This window comes from Ictalurus punctatus, chromosome 26, assembly GCF_001660625.3.
Source record: "Ictalurus punctatus breed USDA103 chromosome 26, Coco_2.0, whole genome shotgun sequence".
NCBI classification, from domain to species: domain Eukaryota; kingdom Metazoa; phylum Chordata; class Actinopteri; order Siluriformes; family Ictaluridae; genus Ictalurus; species Ictalurus punctatus.
Genome location: NC_030441.2, coordinates 4,113,966 through 4,137,443, shown reverse-complemented (window position 1 = coordinate 4,137,443; position 23,478 = coordinate 4,113,966). Strand labels below are relative to the sequence as shown.

Below are 23,478 nucleotides of genomic sequence, written 5' to 3'. Positions count from 1 at the left end.
ATATACACATATATTTATGTAAAACGTTATATAACTGTGTGTGTGTGTCACACTCGTGTCTTCCTGAGCGCTACAATGAGACAGCACCATCTGGTACAGCTCTCATCTGTATCAGGTTTATTTTTACCTCAGAAGTGGTGGCTCCGTTAACACCCCCCCCCCAAACACACATACGCTCTGGTGACAGAGCCTTCTGTACATTACTGTTATTAAAGATATAAATGTATTCTAAATGTTCAATTGAACAAGGAAGCAAGAGAAAGGCAGAAGAAAGAAAGAAGGGAGGGAAAGAGAAAGAAGATGGTGGAACGAAGGAAAATGGAAGAAATGAGGAAAGAGAAAGGAGTATAGGAAATATGGGAAATGAAAGATATGGAGAAATGATTGCATGTAGGAAGAAACATGGATGAAGTAAATAAATGAATGAGTAGAGGCTTGGTTTAGGGAGCAGATCCTCGCTACGTAGGCAGCCTCCTCCTGAGTGGAGCACTATTTTAAGGTGTGCACTATAATTGTGTGTGTATTGAATATTGTGTTATCTCTCATAACTGAATAATCACAGAGTTGTGTGTGTGAGTTTGGAATGCCTGTAGCTTGTAGTATCCACACACTCTTTCTCTTTCATGGCATTGTACCTTTCACACACACGCACTGTAGGTAGGAGAACTGATTGTGTGTGAAGAAGCAACTTTACCCGTGTGTGTGGGTTTGGGAGGGTGTGTGTGTGTGAAGTTGCTGATGTCTAGGGAGTTTGTTTACTTCTTGTCATTCCCTTCCAAGGTCAGTGAGTGAGGGAACAAGGGTATAAGATCTGTTCACCCGGAAAGATTCAGGACGCTGCACGTCTTCTCCCACCCGTCAGACCTGTCTTTCTATCCCTGTCTGTTTGTTTCTCTCCCCCCCCCCCCCCCCTTTCTGTCTGTCTCTTGCAGCCTGTTCAAGACCCTACTATCTGTCTCTCCCTCTCTGCGTGTCTCTCTATCCGTCTGTCTTTTTTTTTTCTGTCTGTCTGTCACTCTGTCTGTTTGTCCATCTGGCTCTCTCTTTCTTTCCCTGTCTGTTTGTGTGTCTCTCTCTCTCTCTCTCTCTCTCTCTCTCTCTGTCTCTCTTTCTCTCCCTGCCTTTGTTTCTCTGTCTCACTTTCTCTCCATTTGTCTGTCTGTCTCTCTAGCTGTCTATCTGTCTGGTCTTTCTTGCTCTGTGATTTCTCCGTCTTGTCCATCTGTCTCTTTCTTCTTCCATCACTTTCTTCCTTTCTGTCTGGCAGTTTTCTCTCGGTGTATCCTCATCCTTCTCTCTCTTTTTTTTTTTCTGGTGGCATGTCTCTCTCTCTTACTGTCTCTGTCTTTCCCTCAACATCCCCCCCCCCCCCCCCCCCCCCCCACACACACACGGTCCCTCCGGAATAATCCCTGTGTCTAGCCTCAGAGCTCTGCTGTTTTATTGAATAGTCTTTTTATCCGTTCACTCGTTTATCTGCAGGCTTTTTCTCTTTGTTCAGTTGCTCCGCTTCATGTAATGTCCCCGAAGGACACCGATTTTCTCTGTCTCTCCTTGTCTCTTTCTCTCTCTCTCTCTCTCTCTCTCTCTCTCTCTCTCTCTCTCTCTCTCTCTCTCTCTCTCTCTCTCTCTGAAGACGCTGTACTGGTGTAACTGTATTAGGAAGTCAGAAATAAAACGGACATACTGCATGTAGGTGTGATGATTTATCAGTGTGATGATTTACCATGATAATCAGAAACACAGATATCATTAGCCTCATGCTACTAAAACTCATTTCATTTATATACCGTCACTACTTAGGGAGCAACCTGGAGGGAGAGTTAATTAAGTGCCCTTTATTGCATTATGGAAAATTGCCTTAAGATATTGCTCTTTAAGGAATAAAGGCTAAATTGTTTTTCTCTCTCACATGAACAAACACGTACACACACACACTCAATTTTTATGATTTGCAAATCAAACTTTTTGTAAATGCGTAACTTTCTGTGATAGCCCCGCCCACCCAGCTGTCTGCAGTTGTGATCTGCAACATGACTGTTACCGTAAATCTCAATTCATAATCGCAATGCTAACATTATAGAGGTAAATACTTATTCATTTTTGACACATGCTGTAAATTGTGGCATAAACGTAAAAAAACAAACTCATTTTCTTCGCGATCGCCACATAAAATATAAAGATTTCAATCGCGGCCCGTAATCGCAAAATAAAAAAAAAGTCCATTTTGATCCGTTATCGAAAAATATAAAAATGAAAAGTCATCGAGTTTCGATTCGTAATCGCGTCATCTGTGTAAAGACGTAAATTGTGTTTTGTATTCGCAGCGTGAACGTCGTAAAATTGATTCGTAGTCACAGCGTAAATGTAAAGACATCAAGTATGAGTAATCTGTGAGAACGTCGTAAAGAAGTCAGTTGTGATTCGTAATCGCAACGTAAAGACGATTAAATTGTAAACTCTGATTCGTAATCGCAACGTTGTAAATCGTAAACACTGAATAGACATGAATTGGGAATCGAAATGTCAACATGAACGTAAACCAACAATTGTGATTTTGTAATCGCAACATGAAGACATGAATTGTGATCCGTAATCAAAACCTAAACGTAAACCGGTGATTGTGTGTAATAGTTGCAACATGATGCAAATTCTGATTCGTAATCGATTCGTAATCGCAACATCAACACTGTAAAACGTCAGTTGTGATTCATGATAAACAGAAAAAACGTTAATTATGATGCATACTTGCAATGTGTACATTGTAAAAAATAATAAGTTAATTGTGATTGTAATCGTAACAAACACTGTAAAACTTGAACTATGTCACGTAATTGTGACAAACGTAAAGATTGTGATTTGTAAAGATGTCGATTCTGATTCGTAAACACAATATGAACTTTGTAATATGATGATATAATTTAAGACATTAAATGATATTAGTGAACATAAATGGAATCTAGAACTTAGAATTCATAGCTGCAAGGGAGAGGATTTATTATTCTGGTCATTAGTTTTAGTAGTAAATTTGCTGAGTTTGATAAGTTTGCATACTTATGTTACATCCCATCGTTATATATGAAGGTGTCGAGTATAACATGGCGTTATTATGGAAATATGAAGTGTTATGATTGCGACTGTGACAGCAGACTGTATTATAGTTGTGTAAAGGGTTTGTTTCTATATTAGGGGCTGTATGTCTAAAATGTCACTCTTTCTGCAGTTACACAAAGCGAGTCGTGGGCAGTGGGATACGAGCCCAGACACACAACCCAGAAGTTCGGGTGAAGGAGGCTGATCCGGTCATCAACAAGCTGATCGACAAGCTGAAGCATGTCAACCAGGTACCAACCAATCAGATGATCAGGAACCTCGATTGAGCGAATCAATCATCTATGATGTGATTATTATTATTATTATTATTATTATCGGGTTATTAATAAACCTGAGCGACTCAATCAGGTGATCCAAGCAATGCAGGGACTCAGATATGAACCGATCAATATGGCCAAGAAACCTAATCCGATACAAACAGATCAGTATAGCTGTTTAAATCAGTCAGGTACGGACCAGTCAGGTGATCGGGTCAAACGAGTGGCTGACATCACTTGCTATAAATAACGTATTGTATTATATTATATACGTGGCATACGAAACGTTTATAGCTAGCTTGCTGATAAAACGAGCTGGACCACTAGCACACCCTTGGACTTGTAATGATTCTTCTAGTCAGAAATTAGCGTGGGTAATTTGTCTTTAGCGCAGAACAGCCAACAAGGATGTGTGTGATCGATGGATACATATTTACCAGTCCATCTCCAGTGTTTGTGTTCAGCTTCTGGCTAAATCAATGCTGGTTTAGCCCCATTGTCTCATTGTGATGTTTGTGCTGAGGTGGCTGTGTGTAGTGCGTTTATCCAGAGGATGTGATGACGCTAATGCTGATTCAGGGATCATTATGGTCGATTTTAGCTACACGCACTGTATTTCAGATGAGGCTGTGCTTTCATTGTATCCATGGCAAACCATTTCAGCCTTTATTCCTTACAATCATTTGTGCTGTCAGTCCTTTACAGTTATTTACTCTTTAACCTGGCAAGTGACTTGATTTTTTTTTTTTTGGAAGTTTATCTCCATAATGTGGCCGCTAAATCACTAACCTGGACGTTAAATCTGTAATCTCTTGATGTTATTTGCTAATCCTGTAATCTGGCATCTGACTTCATAATCTGGGAGTTTGGTAATTCTGGGAGTTTGCCCCATTATTTTCGAGGTCATTTGCAAAACTGGGAGGTGACCCCATAATCTGGGAGATTACTTTGTAATCTGTGAGATGATTTGCTAATCTGTGGGTTGACCCCATAATCTTGGACATAACGCATTAACTTTGGAAATATCAGCGGTAACTCCATAGTAAAGGATGCTCATTTCATAATCTGGGAACACTGTAATCTGGAAATTCACTTCTCCAACTAGGAAATAATTTTAGGAAGTCATTTGAAAACCAGGGAACTAACTCCATAGTCTGTGAGATAACATAACTCTGTAAATCCTTAATTTGGGAGCTAATTTATTCAATCTTTGCGGTAACTTGATCATCTAGGATCTTATTCGGTAATCTATGAGCGTTTTTTTTTATTTTATTTTTTTTTTTTTTATGTGCGATGTAGTTTATTAATCTAGAAGATTTGCTCTGTAACCTAGTTAACGTCATAACCAGGGAACATTTAAACTAGGGTGTAATTTGCTCATCTGGAAGCTAGCTCTGTAATTGTTACACTAACTCCATAATCTATGAGATTAACACCATAATATAGCAGATCATTTCTCAGGTAATCTATTGATCTGGGAGGAAAATCTGGAACGACATAATCTGGGGTTTAACTCGTCACTCTGGGAGGTCACTTGTCGCTCGGGGTGCTAACTCTGTAATCTGCGCGTTAATTTTATAATCTGGTAGGTAATGCGCTAATCTGGAAACTCTGTAATCTGTGACATGGTTTATTAATATATAAGGTAATTTTCTAATCTGAGAGCCTACTGTAATCTGGGGTGGTTGTTTTTTTTGTTTTGTTTTGTTTTTTGGGTTGAGGCTTCCTTGCCAGAAACCTACTTGATTTTCAACTAGTTATATTTTGACAATGCACACGGCGCTATAGATATCTTACTATAGAATATAGATCTAACATCATAAGCGTGTGGTTGATGTCATCATCCGCACCAAGAGTCCGAGCTCAGGTGAACGTAGCAGCGCATGCTAATGGTTCATCATTTGTATGCAAATTAAGAAAGGGATGATCGCTCAATCTCATTTGCATAAACTGCTATTGATTCGAATACAGATCTCTCTCTCTTTTGCACGCACACGCACACTTGTGTGTCTGAGATAAAGTCTGACCCGCAACAGAAACCAAAAGATTATTATAATTTAGAAGTCTGTCCTTTATACCGACCTTCTAGTGTACTACTTAGTGAACTCTTTAAAGTGCTAGTATGTGATTTGAGATGCAGCCCTGGACTTGGTAGATGAACACGAGAGGAAATCAGGATTTCTCCAGTGAAACTGTGCTCCATTTCCCACTGTGAATTATTTACCACTCTTTGGCATGCGGCTCGTCTCCCTTCTGAATCAGTGATGCGTTTCTCCTCTGAATCAGTGATGTGTTTCTCCTCTGAATCAGTGATGTGTTTCCTGTCTGAGGTCAACAGCGTTAACGTCCGTGTGTGTGTGTGTGTGTGTGTTTTCACTGTCACTCTCCACACAAACAAAACGCCTGTGGGAATAAGCGAAGGGTTTAAAAGTGCACCATGGCCTACGCCCTCCTCTACGAAGATGGCTAATTATACAGGCTCATTAGCAAAGCGACTTCACTGACCTTCAGGAAGTGCCCGGGATCAGAGTTCACCATAAAGCCTTCACTTAGTCATCCAGACAATTAAAAAATACCGAGAAGAATATCTCGCATTCTGTATGGGGCACCGCTAGCTAAAGCTCCTCACCTGTCGTACTAATGAGGGGTCGTGCAGGAGGACGAGACGGAGAGATAAAAAGAGAAAGATGGGAAGAAAAAAGGGGAGATGGAGAAAGACGAACAGAGAAGAAGAGAGGATGCGTAAGGATAAGAAAAGGAGAGTCAGACAGAGGGAGACGAAAAAGAAGTGTGACCTTTAACTCGGTAGACCAAACACACAGAGAGGACATGTAGTGTGTGTTTGTGTGTGTGTGTTTGTGTGTAAATAAGGAGGTGATAGCTGTGCTCCACCGGTCACTATCTCAAGACTTCCCGTTAAACATCAGTGACACACAACCTTATTCAAAGGTCAGACTCATCCCATTCATCATATCATGCACTTCCCTAGTGCACTAGCTCCTTTACATGCAGTGGGGCGTTCACTCTGGGAAAGTCAGGGAGATGTAGTGCAGCTGTATTGATAACTCGGGATAAAGTGTGGAACAGCGCACCCTTTTTTTTAATTTATTTATTTTTTTTGTTTTTGTTTTTGCACTCAGCAGTCACAGCCTGCTTTCTGTGATTCATTTCTTTCTGATTCATGTCTTTCTTTTTCTTATTCATTTCTTTTTCTTTTCTGATTTCTTTTTCTTTTCTTTCTTTCTGATTCATTTCTTTCGCTTTTTTTTCTTTCTGATTAATTTATTTCTGATTCATTTTTCTTTTTTCCTCTTTTTCCTTATTTTCTTTTTTCTGATTCATTTTTGTTCATTTCTTTTTCCTTTCTGATTCATTTTTATCTCTCTTTTTCTTTCTTTGATTAATTTTTCTTTTTCTGATTCATTTCTTTTCTGATTCATTTCTTTCTTCTTTTCTTTTTGATTCATTTCTTTCTTTTTCTGATTCATTTTTCTCTTTTTCTTTATTTTCTTTTTCTGATTCATGTCTTTCTTTCTTTTCTGATTCATTTCTTTTTTTCTGATTAATTTCTTTCTTTCTTTCTTTTCTTTCTTATTCATTTTTCTTGTTTCCTTTCTTTTTTTCCTTTTCTGATTAATTTTTATCTTTCGTTTTCATTTCTTTTCTCTTTCTGATTCATTTTTCTTTTTGCTTTCCTCTTTTCTTTCTTTCTGATGCATTTCCTCATTTTTTGATTCATTTCGTCATTTCTATCTTTCTTTCTGATTCATTTCTTTCTTTCCTTCCTTCGTTCTTTCTGATTCATTTTTCTTGCTTTCCTTCTTTTTTTTCTGTTTCATTTCTTCCTTTTTCTGATCCATTTCTTTCTTTGTTTCCTTACATTTTTTTAATCCTTCTATCATTTTCAGCTCCTCACAGTATTTTCCAGGAAGTAAACTATCCAGTTTATCAGCAGTAAATTCATCTGTCACTCTGCGTTTTGCAGTTACTCTGGATATGAATTGATTTTTCTCCTGGGGAAAACGAATGAGCTGTCTTATTTATTTCTTTTTCCGGTTGCTGGAAAGGGCAGCAGAGAAAATCATCTGTGAAATGAAAACAGTGTCTGTAAAGGCAGCTGCACGTTATTCACACCAGTTACATCACAGCTGAACTGGATTAAATTAGAACTTCAGCGCGTTATCGTATTATAGCGGATCAATATTTACTCTTGGTGCTGTTTCGTTCCCGGTTGGAGCTGATTGGCTGGACTGTTTGCGCAATATCACAAGATTGACACACACTCTGATGCCAACTCTCGTTAACAACCAGCAGTTTGTTTTCACGGTTCAAGTCTTTGATGCTAATTGAATTAAACATGCTTGTTTTTTTGTCTTCTGTTTAATTAATATGATAAACAAGAGTCAAAAGTAATTATACACGAACACAACACTTACACAATGTGCAACAATGTAGCTAAGAATCTTTTCTAAGGTCGGGATTGGTTCCTCAGCATCTGATTGGGCCATTTCAGCTGAGGCTCCACCCACTTACTCGCCTAGCCTTCATTAGTTCACCCTGAATGTTTGATTTATGTCGGCTGAAGAGGAAGACGTTACCTAATATTGGCTGAATCGAAAAGAAGACTAATTTACTTTAGCATTTGGAACAAAGCCTTAAAATGGACGCAGTTCTCCCAAAATACTAACTAGTCATAAACTCTAATTTGGGACAGTGTCTTAAGAAAAACAACCTTGTAGTCCTACACGGGGGGTTGTACTTGTCATAGGGTTCTTCAGAGAACCATTAAGAGTTGACTATGCAATAAGAACATGAAGTGTACTGTTTGGGATGGTGCCTTAATCGAGCTTAGTTTGTGATGCCATCGTCAAGGTGAAAAGTTGATAATGGTTACATGACTAGAACACTAGTCTGGCACAGTGCCTTAAAGTACATCGTGTTCTAGCAAGAACACTATAGCTAGGGATGCATAGATTCTAATTTGGGACAGAGCCGTATCTAGCATCTTGGACAGACTCTTAAAATGGCCGACATACTCGTAAGAACATTAGCCTGCGATGAACCACTAGGGTTCGGGATGGAGCCTTAGAGGAGTCAATGTTCTAGTAAGCAAGAATGCTGACTAGTAACGAATTCCAGCATTTAAGACGAAGCCGTAAAAATGACTCCGTTAAATAAGTTTCTCCTCCTCCGCGTCGTCTTGCTAATCAAAACGAAGAAAAGGAGTTTGTTAGTGGAGTTTGAAAAAGTTGGCACACAGTTAATTTTTTCAGTATTTTAGGTTCACAAACACACACACATTTGGATTTAGCGCATAATACCGAATGAGGCATTAGCTCATCTACCCAGTGCTAATCATTTCTCACGCAAATTTAAAAAAAAAAAAAAAAAAAAGATGACATTAATTTGATAAACGAGGCTGTCAGGGAAGAGCAGCATCTGCCTGAGCGTACACTGAAACACACACACACACACACACACACACACACACACACACACACACAGTAATAAACATCTCATTTATAACTGGTGATAAATTGGGGCAGTAAATTTGAACGCTGAGGTAAATAAACATCCTGATGCGCAAACACGCAATCGTGACATTTTCAAATCGGTGTTGACGCTTTAACCAGAATATTTAAAACACACACACGCACGCATGCTAATATTTTCACTAGCAATCTTATTAGCGTGCGCTTTACATTGAATGTAAAAAAAAAAAATTAAAAATAAAAGTGAGTATTAAAAGCAAACATGGTTTGGGAGTGCTTACTGATCCTTCCTGTGGTCTATTTAGATGCTAATTAGCGTTTACTGTACGAGATTAGCACGATACGTCGGATAACTAGTGACGCGCGGACGTGACCTCGAGCTACGAGCTTGTATTCCAGCGCTTTAAAATGGCCGAGGTCCTAGTGAGAACGTTTATTGGACCGAGATGTAAAGTAAGGACATCGAGTCGGGATGGGACCGTAGAGTTGGAGACAGAATGCTACAATGGCTAGCGTTCTAGTAACCACTCTATATAGTTATGCGTTTGGGACGGAACCGCATCCGCAAAATTTGAGACGGAGCCATAAGACGCTGACTGACGCTCCGTAGGAACGCTAACTATTGATGGAGACTAAGAACCCTTTGTGAATTGTGATGGCGGCGTAAATTTGATAGAACGTCTAAGACCAGATGAGATTTAAAGTGCACTTAGTAGTGCACTCAGCGGTGGTGTGTTAATTAGTGAATGCTTCGTTAAGCTTCGGGCTAAACGAGGTGCATGTTAATGAGGCTTATCAGCGTCACACAGCTGCTCTTCTAAAACCGTTTATATCAATCTGTTTTTAATGGCTAATTGCTGACCGTGCGTGTGTGTGTTTTAAAAATTTTAATTCTCTCAGTCTAATCAGGAAGTGACACACATCACCTTTGACCCCCCCCTCACCCCGACCTCATACTAGAAGGTTTCTAGCTCGATTCAACTTCAGTCATGTCGACTCGGTGCCAGATCAGTGTTGAAAGCGCAATTGAACTCCTGAGGAGATTCGCTACATCCCATGAAATCTGGAAGCAGGAAGCCCTGCGCTAAGCCTTGTTAAACTTCCCTCTCTCTCTGCAGTGCGCACCCCGCTTAGCCGCCCCCGGGCCTCTCTTCAGATTTCCAGAACCCAAACAGAGCTCTGTAAATCCCCTGCCACCGAATCGCCTCATGCTGAGGGAACTCAGTAGGGAGCCTTCTTAGAGTTCACTAGCGACTGTTCAAAATGTTGAAGCTAGACGTCAATGCTGGAATTATAGTCATGAAAACAACTGCAGTAAACAGTTTAAAACACAAACTTGCATTCAAATTTAGAGTCTGACCTCAAATTAGCATCGTAGTAAACAGACTAAAACAAGCACAAGTTCTGATAAAGAGAATAAACAGCAAACTAGCGTTCGAGTAAACAGGCTAGTCCGCAAACTAGCGTTCGGGTAACCGGGCTAGTCCGCAAACTAGCGTTCGAGTAAACGGGCTAGTCTGCAAACTAGCGTTCGAGTAAACGGGCTAGTCTGCAAACTAGCGTTCGAGTAAACGGGCTAGTCTGCAAACTAGCGTTCGAGTAAACGGGCTAGTCTGCAAACTAGCGTTCGAGTAAACGGGCTAGTCTGCAAACTAGCGTTCGAGTAAACGGGCTAGTCTGCAAACTAGCGTTCGAGTAAACGGGCTAGTCTGCAAACTAGCGTTCGAGTAAACTGGCTAGTCCGCAAACTAGCATTCGAGTAAACGGGCTAGTCTGCAAACTAGCGTTCAAGTAAACGGGCTAGTCCGCAAACTAGCGTAAGGCTGAACCACTGCTGTGTAGTAAACACGTTACTTCGGAGACAGGGCCTGTTGCAATGCATTTTGGTCCTGTAATCTCCATAAAGGCACGTATAACACTGTACCCCCCCCCCCCCCCCCCCCCCCAAGTTAATGGGGTTATTGATCATACTGACACTGGCATTTCTCTAACACACACACACACACACACACACACACACACACACACACACACACAGAAAACGCCATCTGAACCTGAACGCATTTAGATTACTTCATTCCAGCCTGGACACACGCTTCCATCAGAATATAATCCACACACACACTCGCGCACTCTCTCTTCCATCAGAATATAGCATCTTCACACACTTCCTCCTCCGTGATAACATATCTTATAGAATATTCTGAACGCATACGCTTGATATTCGTTCCGCTTTTAACGGAAGCAGGAACACACACACACACAGTTATTATATAATCACATGACATTGTATCTGATGGTGCGTTCAAACGGAATGGTTTTCTAAATGTGCAAGTCCAACACGTTCTCCATTCCAGTGGGGTAACGTCATGAGGTCACTGTTGCTAGGCAGCGAGCCAACATGGACGTCAGAAAACACTTAACTCTCAATTGACTGGAAATGAAAGGGTCGACCATAGGTTGTGACCTTACCTCGATGAATGGTATGAAAGTAGCATGGAAGGGAAGGAATACAGAGCTCAGATATAAAATGGACGATGTAAAGGCAACAGTGGAAACAAGGCTGAATTATCCAGAACGTCAACATTTACCTGAGATGTGTTGCTAATGAAACTTTGCTTTGTTGTCTGTCTGACTGAACAATCTGGTTAGCTATTATCACGGCTCTAGTCTGTACCATTTATACCATTTCATTTTTAAAATTTTTATTTATTTATATGACTTCTAACGGCTGTTGGCTTGAGGTGAAATTCAAATTCACGCCGAGTAACGAACAGATCACTGCACCTGCATCATCATTATGAGCTTAATGAAGCTGTGGTTTATATACAGTGGCGGCGCTAATAATGCTGTCAAGCCTCACAATAAATCCATTTTCCCGCCACAGCACAAAGCCGCCGTTAGATAACGCACCACTCTTCTGCTCGGCTTGTCATCGCAGCGTGTGGAATGTTGTCCGCCTGAGTGTTGGGGTGAATGTTGAAGACGAGCCGGTGAAGACAGACCGGGATTAGACGGATCAGGGGCCTCCGGGTTTCCTCTGGACGTTCATGACTTCGGACGTGTGTGATTAAAAACATGACCCGGTCGTCAGCAGAGCTCGAAAATGGCACGTTTGCTTTCCTCCAAACACGCAATCCATGAGAAATAGAACAAGATGTGACCTGACTGTAGAGACATGCTGCTACATGCCACGGCTCCTAGCAGGTATCTGACTGGTAGGCCGAGAGAGAGATGGACGGACAGACCAAAAAACAGATGGATGGATGAATCAGTAGATAGACGGACAGAAGAACGGAGAGAGGCATATCCCTAGCTTGCAATAACTGCATCAAGATGGCGACTCACCGACATCACCAAACTGTCACATTCTTCTTTTGTGATGCTTTTCCAGGCATTCTTCAATTGTTTGTTCAGGGAGTTTCTCCCTCCAGTTTCCTCTTCAAGAGGTGAAGTGCTCCTCAACTGGATTAAAGACTGGTGATTGACTTGGCCAGTCTAAAACCTTACCCCTCCCCATGATGAAGTCCCCTGTTGAGTTGGCAGTGTGCTTTGGATCATTGTCTTGCTGCAGTTCTTCCCAGTTAGATTGGATGCACTTCTCTGTAAATTGGCAGACAGAATGCTTCTGTAGGCTTCTGAATTAATTCTGCTGCTGAGTTCCATCATCAATAAAGATTAGTGAGAATGTTCCAGAAGCAGCCATGCAAGCCCAAACCATGACTACCTCCACCATGTTACACAGATGAGCTTGTATGTTCTGGATCATGAGCAGATCCTTTCTTTCTCCACACTTTGGCTTTTCCATCACTTTGGTAGAGGTTCTTCTTGGTTCCAGAACTTTTGTTGCCCGTCTCTGTATTTCTTTGCGAATTCCGATCTGGCTTTCAAGTTCTTACTGCTCATGAGTGGTTTGCATCTTGTTTTATGGCCTGTATATTTCTGTTTTTGAAGTCTTCTTTGAACAGTGAATTGAAATACTTTCACCCTGCCCTGTGGAGGTTGTTGGTGATGTAAATGACTGTTGTGTTTGGGTATTTCTTCACAGCTCTCACAACGTTTCTGTCGTCAGCTGTTGTGTTTTTCCATGGTCAACCCATTCGGTGTTTGTTGCTCAGTACATCAGTGGTTTCTTTCTTTTTCAGGACATTCCAAATTGTTGTATTGCAATGCCTCTGATTGATTTTTTCCCCATTATCCCCAGCTTCAAAATGGCTTGCTTTTCTCCCATCGACAGCTCTCTGATCTTCATGTTGGTTTATCCTTTTTAACAACATGCAATCTTCACAGGTGAAACTGAAGACTAAAACCAAGAGTAAATGTCCAGCACTATTTGTTGTTTTAAAAAAAATAAAATAAATCAGTCTAACAGAACACACCTGGGCAACAAGAAACACCGGTCAGTCATGTTCCAATATTTTTGCTCACCTACAAAAATGGGTGTTCCGATACAAAAGGTGCTATATTCTGTGTCTTTTAACGCATCTACATATAAATACCATGAAGTAAAAGCTGGAATTCTGAAATCTCATAGGGGACGACAGACAGACAGACAGCTAGATAGAGAGATAGTGAATGAATAAAATAATTGTTAGATAAGTCAGCAGTGCTCTTTCTGCGACACTAAAACCTATAGCCAAACATGAAAACTAAGCTGACAGTAATAGCGTGTCCATTTCCTCTGAACATCAGGTGTTCCATTTCCCAGCTTTTTGTATATTAGCGTTTAGCTTATGTTGCGTTCTCTATGTCTCTGTTTTGAAAACTGAGTCAGAAATGGCACTAATAAAAAAAACTACTAATGGAGCGACATGCTCGGCTTAGCGTGTTTGTGTTTCAACGGCTTTCCGAACAGCTTGGTGCTGCAGGGTCACAGGACCGCTCATCCGTGTTCCACTCTCGTTCTGAAAGTCTGAGCAAACACAAATTCCAGATCGCTAATCTTACTGAGGTACATTACAGAGCGCTAGCATTAATGATACAGCATTCAGCGGGAGGGAATGACTCGTTCAGTTTTCAGCGTTAGCATAAAGCACAAAGGCAATGCGGGGCCTTTATCACTCCTCTCTCTTCACCCTAGAAATAAACGACAGCATGAACGAAGGATAATCAGCGCTATCGCTCTTTAGCATCGCCACGCTGTGTTAGTGCCAGAGAGGAGAGCAGTCAGATTTCCAGGAGCAGAAAAAAAGGCTTTGAAAGAGCAAGACAGGGCTTTTTGTTTAATCCCTGATCGATGGCTTCACACTGTCGCCTTTTAATCTCTGCTTCTCTCTCCTCAATTATCTTGCCGTCTCTCTCTTTTTCTTTGCTACAAGCTGATAACATTCAACAATGGTGTACTCGAGAACTCGTCTGGAACAGAGCGCTAGCAGTTGCGTGTGCGTTCAGCCTCCCTGTCAGGTTATTTATAGAGCGCTAATGTCATAGCTGGAAAGATATTTGTTGTCCATTTTTCAGTTTTCTATCTTTTTTTCAGTCAGGCTTTAGCTTAGTGTTACTTATATGCCGATTGCTAATTAGCTCATTATCCAGCGAGGCATTTATTTCTTTATTTATACTATAGCTAGTTTCTAAACACAACAGTTTTGTTTCCTGCTCATTAGCCATTTAGCCAGCAGAAGATTATACAACTAGATAAATAGTCTTGTGAAGATACCTTGCTAATTATCTAACAGGTTATTTATCTATTTATCCGAGGTACGTCGGGGGCAGTGGTGGCTTGGCGGTTAAGGCTTTGGGTTACTGATCAGAAGGTCGGGGGTTCAAGCCCCGGCATTCCCAAGCTGCCCTTGTTGGACCTTTGAGCAAGGCCCTTAACCCTCTCTGCTCCAGGGGGCGCCATATCATGGCTGACCCTGTGCTCTGACCCCAACTTCCTAACATGCTGGGGTATGCAAAGAAAAGAATGTATATGTGACCAAAAAAATACTCATTATACTATCTCTTCCTTCACACTCTAGCTATTATTATTATTATTATTATTGTATACTAACTCCTATTAGCCCTTTAGCTAAAAGTTTGTGTGGTTATTGTAAATCAGCTGGCTAAAATAGCTTAAAGCTGTGCTGTTCTTTAATCAGGATTTACCTGAATGTGTATTATGTGCTAGCTCATGAGCTAATTAGATTTTTAATTATTAAAAAAATATATTTTTTTTTTTTTAGCTTTGCTAATTCCTGAACGACCCTTTATATATAACATACCTCATTTCTAAGGTTGTTTTCTGACTATTAGCTTGCAAGCTAATTCTACTTATTCTTTAATTACACTGAACCTAGCTTCTATACATGGTTAATGTTCTCATAAGCTAAGTGCTGATTATCCTGTTGGCTAACAGACTGTTATCTAGGCACTAAATAAAGACGTTAACATAATTAACAGGCATTTGTGAATTATGTTTTATGTAGCGTGCTAGTTATTAGTACTGTGTCAATCACTGATAAGCCTATAAGCTAGCAATTTATGGCTACTGAATTGGTGCAGAGTTATGATGGTCTTTACTAATTTGGTGATTAGCAAGCGAAGTATTTATGTAGCTTGTTTCTTGACATATGCTAACTCATAATTAGTCAAGTAGCTTGATGAATATTGGCAACTATCTACTAGTTTACTCATTAGCAGGGTATTTTCTTCTTCAATTCTTCTTAATCCCTTTATTTATATTGCACTTAGGTTCCAAGTATGGTATTGTGCTTTCTTACAGGATTGCAACTATTTAGCCTAGCTAGCAGATTATTCATACTACTCCTCAAATTACCTTGTAGCTAGCTTGTACATGTAAACATGTACTAAGTGCTAGTTGTTAAGTCTATTTTTGCTAATTTCGTTTAATTAGCTGACTTTAAATTGTCATCATAACTTAGTAGTGTATTAGCTAGTTAGCAAATAGGCTACAATAGCACTAAGACATGTTCTCTTTTCGAGCCACTCTTCATTTGTCCCTTTTATTCGCATTGTAGCTAGTTTCTGTGTAGCGTCGCCAATATTATTATTATTTTTTATTTTATTTTTTTAAGATTTTTTGCTCATACAGTAACTTCTGGCAGGCTACTATCTGACTGCTGAATACGCAGTTGTATTTTTCGTCAACTCTTCTTTGTGAGGTGTTAACTGACCGGGTTTTAATTGCTTGCTAACACAAACCCTAGTTAGTCAGTCAGTCAAGTCTCTGGAAATTGTTAGCTTTTGAAATGGAAAGGACGCAACAAGAGCTTGATTTGAAATCTGAAAACGTATAGAAGCCAGTCAGCCGTCTGCGGCTGGTGATGAAGAAAAGCGATATTTGAACTATTTTATGTTATTCTCTGGGATTTTACAGCTTTGAGCCTGGAGTGCAGAGTGAGTTCAATTGACTGGATCATTATATTCGCTCTCCTTTTATTTAATTTATCTCTGAGCGAAGAGCGACTCGCTCGCCGATGGTATGAAATATCCTTCGCAAAGAGCCATAAAGCATTCAGAGCATCGGAGGCACGTCATTTTTATTTAATATTTAATGCCGTATTTTAGTTTTTTTTTTTTTCCCGTCCCTAATTTTACAGCTGATCCGCATGCTTAAACAGTCTTAATGGACACAAGGCAGCAGATGGACAGTTTTTAAGGACACGACGCACTTGTGACGACTTTGGAGTTTCTTCTAATCGCTACAGGCTAATGTAGCGTCTGTCGCCTTTCAACCGAGATGGAACGTGAGATGTCGGTTCAGACAAAGCTTTATCAAGAGCTGCTCTACATTGCCTTTATATAATGCTTACATATAGCGTGAGAGGATGTACAGCTTTTGCTCATAGCAGTTAGCTTCCTAGCTGCCAAATGCTAGCCGCATGCATTTTATGCTAACTAGCTTTATCAGTGTTGCTGACTAGCTATTTTTTATTATTATTATTATTATTATTATTATTATTATTATTATTATTATTATTCACCTTTGAATGTAGCTGTTGGCATGTACCTCAGAAGTAGACATTTGGTTTTCAGAATGATAATCCTTAAAAATAAGCACTAATAATGCTAGCTCTAACCTCACACATCACCACAACGGCCGTGCTTTCCAAAATACGATTGGTTAGATGCTGAATATCCACTAGAGGGCAATGATGATTTTTTTGTTTTGTTTTGTTTTGTTTTAATGGAGTGGGTTCTGCAGTATTAGAAAATAAACAGTTGACCTTTTTCCATAAAAAAAAAAAAATCTAAATATTGGGTAAGGCAGCTTTGGCCTCGGGTGCAGAGGGTGTATCACCAGCATTAGAAATTGTCTAAAGACAATGAGGCAATAAAAGCGTGGGAAGCAGCCATACTGATTCTCATTTAGAGGATGAAGCTAAAATAAATATGCCATTCAGAGGATGAAGTGATGGCCGGAGCAATAAGAAAGAGAGAGGATGGGTCTTTCGTCCAGCAGAGGAGATAAATCCCTCCGTCCCTCCGGGCCTCTGCCGTGCTCAAACACAAACCAATCTGTTTTAAAGTGTGCGTGTGTGCAGGTGTGATTGAGAATAACGTGCGGTGCTCGAGGCCGGAGAGGAATGCTTCATCATGGCCTTTTTCTCATTTTTCTCTTCCGTTCCCTCGGGCGATGAACACTTCAACTTTATTGTGAAGGACGTGTACAAAGAGAGGCAAATAAACGGATTTGGGACTGAGCCACAGGCTGGAAGTAGCTTTGTACTTTGTTTTATACAAACTATATTTATAACTAGCATGCTAGCTAGCAACTTGTATATAATTTTTAGCTAGCATGCTCCAAATGATCTCTTAAAATTCTTTTTAATTTTATATAAAAACGTATAAAATTCTATTTCTATTAAGAACTTGTTTGTGTGCCAGCTCCTGCAGGGACGTTTTATCCCTAAAGTGGGCACTCTGGGCCAGATCGAGATGGGCAGCGGAGACACGGACATGACGTTTAGTGGACAATGTGATGATGAGGACGGATGCTGGGGGTCTGGCGACAAAGCTGGAGAAACCAGGATCATTATACCACCGGAGTGTGAGTAATAACATCAACTGTAATGCACGTGTTCATGACTAGTTAATGTTATTACTAGAATGGCAGCCATTTTAGGGCTTCGTTATCTCATACCTGAGCTGCTAAACTCATTCAGTTTGGTTTATGTGTATTTCTTGTATGACCATCTTCACCCTACTTTGTCCAAATGGAACACTCAGGTGAATATGATTAGCTGTGATTTAGCATTAATTAAATTTAAAACATTTGCAGTACATAAATGCTGCCGTAATGCCCAAAAGGGTTCCTTTTGTGGTTGAACATTTACCTTAGTACTGAATTGTGGGGGGGGGGGGGGGGGGGTTGGCAATTTCCCCACTGCATTAAGGCATTGATGGTACAGGGATTTGCAAAGACAAGTTTATTAAAGGTTGCATCAGAGCAAGCACTGCACAAACGTTTCTAACTGAAAATGGGCATAAAATTGTCCAAATTACCCAATACACTATGGGACTGATCAGGCTGTCTAGTGATGGATAGACAGATGCATGACAGACAGATTGATGATGGATTGTCACGTGGGTGGATGTATGCATGAACGGGCAGATGTATGAAGAATGTTTAACTCGGTGGATGGATGGGTTGATGGATGGATCAGTAATTAATGAATGTATGGGTTGATGGTTGAATGGTTGGCAGGGTACAGTAGATGGACAGATCAGCAGATGGATGGATGGATAGGGTAAGAGTGGATGGATCATCGGTTAGCTGGATGGATGGGTGAATGGGTGGATTTATAGGTGGGCTGGCTGTATGGCTAGATGGTCAGATGGGTGGATGGATGGATGGGTGAAAGGATGGCTTTATTATTGGCTCCTGGGTGGATGGATGGGTGAATGGTTGGATTTATAAACTGAATGGACAGATGGGCAGATGAATGGATTGGATTGATGATTGGATGGTAGATGGATGGATTGATGGATGGCTGGTTGGCTGGATTGATTCACTACAACTGAACTACAGCCATGATGTCATACAGCCATATTATACTTTTTAAATATCACAGCAGTGCTTCTCAAAATAAGATCACTAAAACAAATTGTCTCAAATTCCTCCACTGGATGTGAAAATGCATTTTATTCCAGACTTTTTTCCCCCTCTAACGGATGAATAAATGTCATGTAAACTAATGGGGATTACTTATAGATAAAAACAACCCGCCTGGTCTCCATCTCCCCTGTTCTCTGACCCGAGTGTCTCTAAATCAATCTCTCCAGCCGCTCTTTCCGTTCTGCTATCATTTATCTCTCGGACACACACTTCTGATTAATCGCCTTCCCTTCTTCTGGTGTCACGGGTCACCAAAAGGCAACATCATTGTGTTATGCCAACGTTCGTCTCTCCTTCTTCTGTGCCGCTTTTTCATCGTCAAACCAGGCCACGCCCCCTCACTTAGATCAAGCACCTCAGTTCCTCTTGATCCATACAGTTTATATAACTCCAGTGTGGATAACCTCGATTTGTGGTTTCGCTGGAAACCGAAATCAGATTTTCTCTCAGCTTGCGTCCCCCTGGTCCTTTCTAACAGTTACACTTGTATGTCTTAAACCTTCAAATCACAAAATTTGTATGCTAATACAGATGGAAGTGGAATTGGCCATGCCCGTTTGAGTGGCCTTGGCTTTTAAACATGAAGTAACGAGTTATCCGCATTGAAATAAATAACAATTACACTTCCGTTACACGTTAACGGCTGAAAGTGGCGGATCACTGCAAAGGTCAAAGAAGGCTTTAAGTGAAATGAACGATTTAATCCTAATGTTATCCACAAAAAAAAGACAATTTTTGAAAGTCGCAATGCGAAATGTAAAAAAATTAAGCAATTCAGTAGTCATGTCTTGTCTCAACGTAAGAGTTACTGCAAGGGGCGTAGTTAAAGTTAAGTGAAGAGTTTGTAAATTTGATTTCTGTTGCATTCCTATGAACTCTTATCACTATATACTGTGATATCATCCCACCACTCAGTGTCTTTATAAACATATTCTAATTTACTTCAGCGTGATTTAAACAGGACGAACTCTGAACGTTGTTTTTATTAAACATTAAAAGACACCATTTGTGTCTCAATCGTTGAGGGCAATGAAGACGGACACGCTTTAATCTGCTTAATATCCATCGCAGCCCTTCGGCTTTCGTGCGAATTAATCACAATACACTCCAGGAGAAGCTCACGCCCCATTTATTTATTTATTCTTCCAATTATTTATGGAAGCGACCCACAGGCCTTGTCGTCGGATCCGCACGAGCAGAGCATAAATATTTTGGATCGGATTTGCATGTCATTATCTCACGCATAATGTTAGCGTATCTGCATTCAAACAAAAATGCTGACCTTTAATTGACCTCGTTCATTTGAATGAGGCTCGTTTTTTGTGTTTATCTCCCGAAATGAACATTTCTTATCTCCCGAAATGAACGTCTTCCCCCAAGTGCCTTATTTGTTTGAACAGAATAATCTGCTAAATATGATTAGCTTTGATTAGCAGTAATGTGATTTACACTCGAGTTCTTTTTCTGAATTAAATGGAAAAAGAAAAAGAAAAAAAAACCTCAGAAGAAATCCTTGCTAATCCCTTTTAGCATGGAATTTGTCATTGAAATGTACACCCAGTTTATGCTAAATATGATGCTAATTTCAGATGAATGAAAGTGTCAGAATTGAAATCAAAGCCATAATCTTAACCCCACGCTACAGATTAACCTGGTGGGGGATCATTGAAGAACTGGTTAACTACTAAATCCAGCATCACCTTGCATTAAATAATCTAGCAAGGGCTAAACTGAAATAGGTTGCCAGAGCTGCAATGTGGATTTTGGGTGTGTGTTTAGCTCAGGAGTGTATGGAAGAGCTAAAGGGCGCCAGCGAGTCGTTATCAGAAACGTTAGCTATCGATCACAGGAAACGGAGGAGGGTCCTTTAGCAGCGTTAGCGCTAATTAAAAGCCCGTGTCAGGAGATGATGTTAATATAATATGACTCTTCAGTTCATCAGCAGAAGGTGTGTAATGACGGCCGAAGGTGATCTCTCTCTCTCTCTCTCTCTCTCTCACACACACCTGATTAGCCGTAATGATCTGCCGGATTGGTATGGATCCCGCTAATGGAGTCGAGAGACTGTCGAAGGGTTTCGATCGCTCCTGTCCTGAGATGACACTTTAACACTTTATTGATCTGCTCTCCATTTTATGACACATTTCTGACCTCCCTCCCTTCCTTATTTCTGGTGGCTAATGGTATCTTCCACCTTTCCTCACAGTGAAGGCCTGTTGAGAGTTTCAGGCATGTTTGTCCACAAAAAAATTCTCTTCATAAACTTGACTCGAGATCGCAGGTGACATTGGTCGGATGTTAGTTAGCAACGCTAGGCTAACTGGGCTAACCTAAGCTAATTGGGCGGCATTTTATTATTTGGAACGATGTCTTAAGTCTTTTATATGTTTGGAATTTAGAGTTGAGATTGCATGGCCTACAAATGAAACAAGAATTCCCCAGACAGACTCCAGCCTCAGCTTTTACATGATGTCTCCTGATGTTCAAACTCTACACTGTGGCTCTATTGAAATGAAAAATGATGATAATTACCTTTAAATATATATGCCTTGGTGGGCAATTTAAAAATGCTTTTCCTCCTATGCTTATCACTTCTCTGTGGTAGTTATCAGTGCTGGTGTGGCTTGAAAATGGTCAGGCTAACACACTCGCCCGACACACGATCATTGATCGTTGAGGATCTCGTCGGCTCACCAAACCGGATTTTCAAAAGACCTTTAGAAAACAGGCAACTGAAAGACAGAAATTGCAGCCGAAAAGTCAGATCGTTTGAACCTGATAAATAATAGTACTATACCAAAATCGTCTTGTGCAGAAGTACAAAACTACAACAGTCAGAAGGCATCTTGACAAACGGCGCTGTAGGTGAGTGCAGCAGTGGAGAAACCACTCTCTGTAAAAAAGCAAAGTATGAAAGATTACAGTGAACTGAGTACCTTAAACCTTGATGCACCAAACTGACTCCGGAAGTAGCCTGTTACAATGGATAAATGTACGATTTTTGATTGGCAAAGGTCAGAACTGCTGGTAAGAAGCACACTGATGCTGATGTCTTCAGATTTCCGTGAGTCTAAGTGGTAGCTCCGTCATGGTTTTTGGGGGCAAGTTCCAGCAAACACTGTAAGAGACCGGGTCACATTCAATGGTCTAATGAATGCAGATAAATATAGGAGAAAGCTGAAAACGTTTTTTTTGTTCTGCTTTTTCAGCTAAAGCAGCAGACTGAAAGTAAATACAATGAACCTGCAGAAAGACAAATCACTGAATGCGATAGGATGTGGGATGTGAAAGAAGCACATATGCTTCTGGCAGCATCCATGTTTTCCAAATTCATGTAGGTGAACTCTGACTTGTGAATTCAGCAGTGTCGATCTTATGAGCCAGTAAGAAAAAAGCTGGGTGGGACTGTGGATTCTTCGTATGGGAAAGCAATGAATGATCTGCTTATTAGTAACTCTATGTACCCTTGGGAAAACAAATGACTGATACAGTAAAAACTTACATATCAGGTGGCCAAGCACTTTTGGGGAACGATACTCGTTGCCTGGATTAAACAGGTCTGTTGGGGAACATCTGATCCAGGATTACTCATGTTTTATAGGCAATTGACTTCATCCCTTGGTGCACTAAAGAATGCAAACTAGCTGGAACAAAAGAGTAAAGGGCCTAGAAAGTGTCCTGGATGAGACACGAAACATGCAAGAAATGACCCCCTCTGACCCCTTGACTTCCTAGAACATGGTGGATCACTGATGCATGGGAACATCTGCAAGAAACACGAGGTGCACCTTCAAGTCCAAATGGAAAGACTAGTGGAAAAATAAAGCTGAGATCTTATGATACTATCAGATCTGGAACAGCAATGGTGATCTCTATTGTAACCCAGGGACAGACACAGGAACTCGAGAAAGTGGTGAAAGTTAAACACAGCATTGTCCCAGTGGCGATAGGCGCACTCGGGATCGTGACAAATATGTTGAAAGACTGGCTCCAACAGCTTGCAGGAATGAGATCACTGACCTTGGTCTGTAAAAGCACAATCTAAGGAACAACAAAGATACTACTTCATCCCCTTCCCTTGAAATCCTTGCAGATCTTTGGTAGGAGGACCATATGAGGGAAGTCGAAACATAGAACAACCACACCACCCACCAGAAAAGCAGGAGGCAATGATGAAAAGAATTTATCACTGAAGAAGTAGAGAGGATCAATAAAGCCTTGTCTTCTGAGGGCAGGCGCGATCGAACCATTCAACAAAGTTTCAGCTCCATCAGCTGGATTCCTGAACAATTCTGCAGATCATCAAGTGTCTCTGTGCGAGAGATCACCTTTGCCCATCATTACACACCTACTGCTGATGAACTAGAGAATCATATTACATTATTGTAGTAGCAGAAATACTGTACTGTTCCCTCAAACTCAGCAGGCCTCTGAAGTGAATTTGGTAGCCCCACCAAGCAACTTTTTTTTTTTTTTTGGCTTCAAAACCTAAGTGCAATATTATCTTCCTTTACAGCCATGAATGTCTGCGGGAGGGATAAAATGACTTCTC

The 23,478-nt window shown here is 40.6% G+C and overlaps 1 protein-coding gene across 3 annotated transcripts in view; it reads left to right on the top strand.

The window, feature by feature from the left end:
- Positions 1-23,478, top strand: part of gpc5a (glypican 5a) — an 83,540-nt gene that overhangs the window by 39,090 nt on the left and 20,972 nt on the right. For all 3 annotated transcript variants that reach the window (XM_017458148.3, XM_017458149.3, XM_047151256.2), the window contains 2 exons: positions 3,224-3,344; positions 17,696-17,858. In XM_017458148.3, the coding sequence (XP_017313637.1) occupies positions 3,224-3,344; positions 17,696-17,858 (284 nt within the window). The remainder of the gene's footprint in view (positions 1-3,223; positions 3,345-17,695; positions 17,859-23,478) is intronic.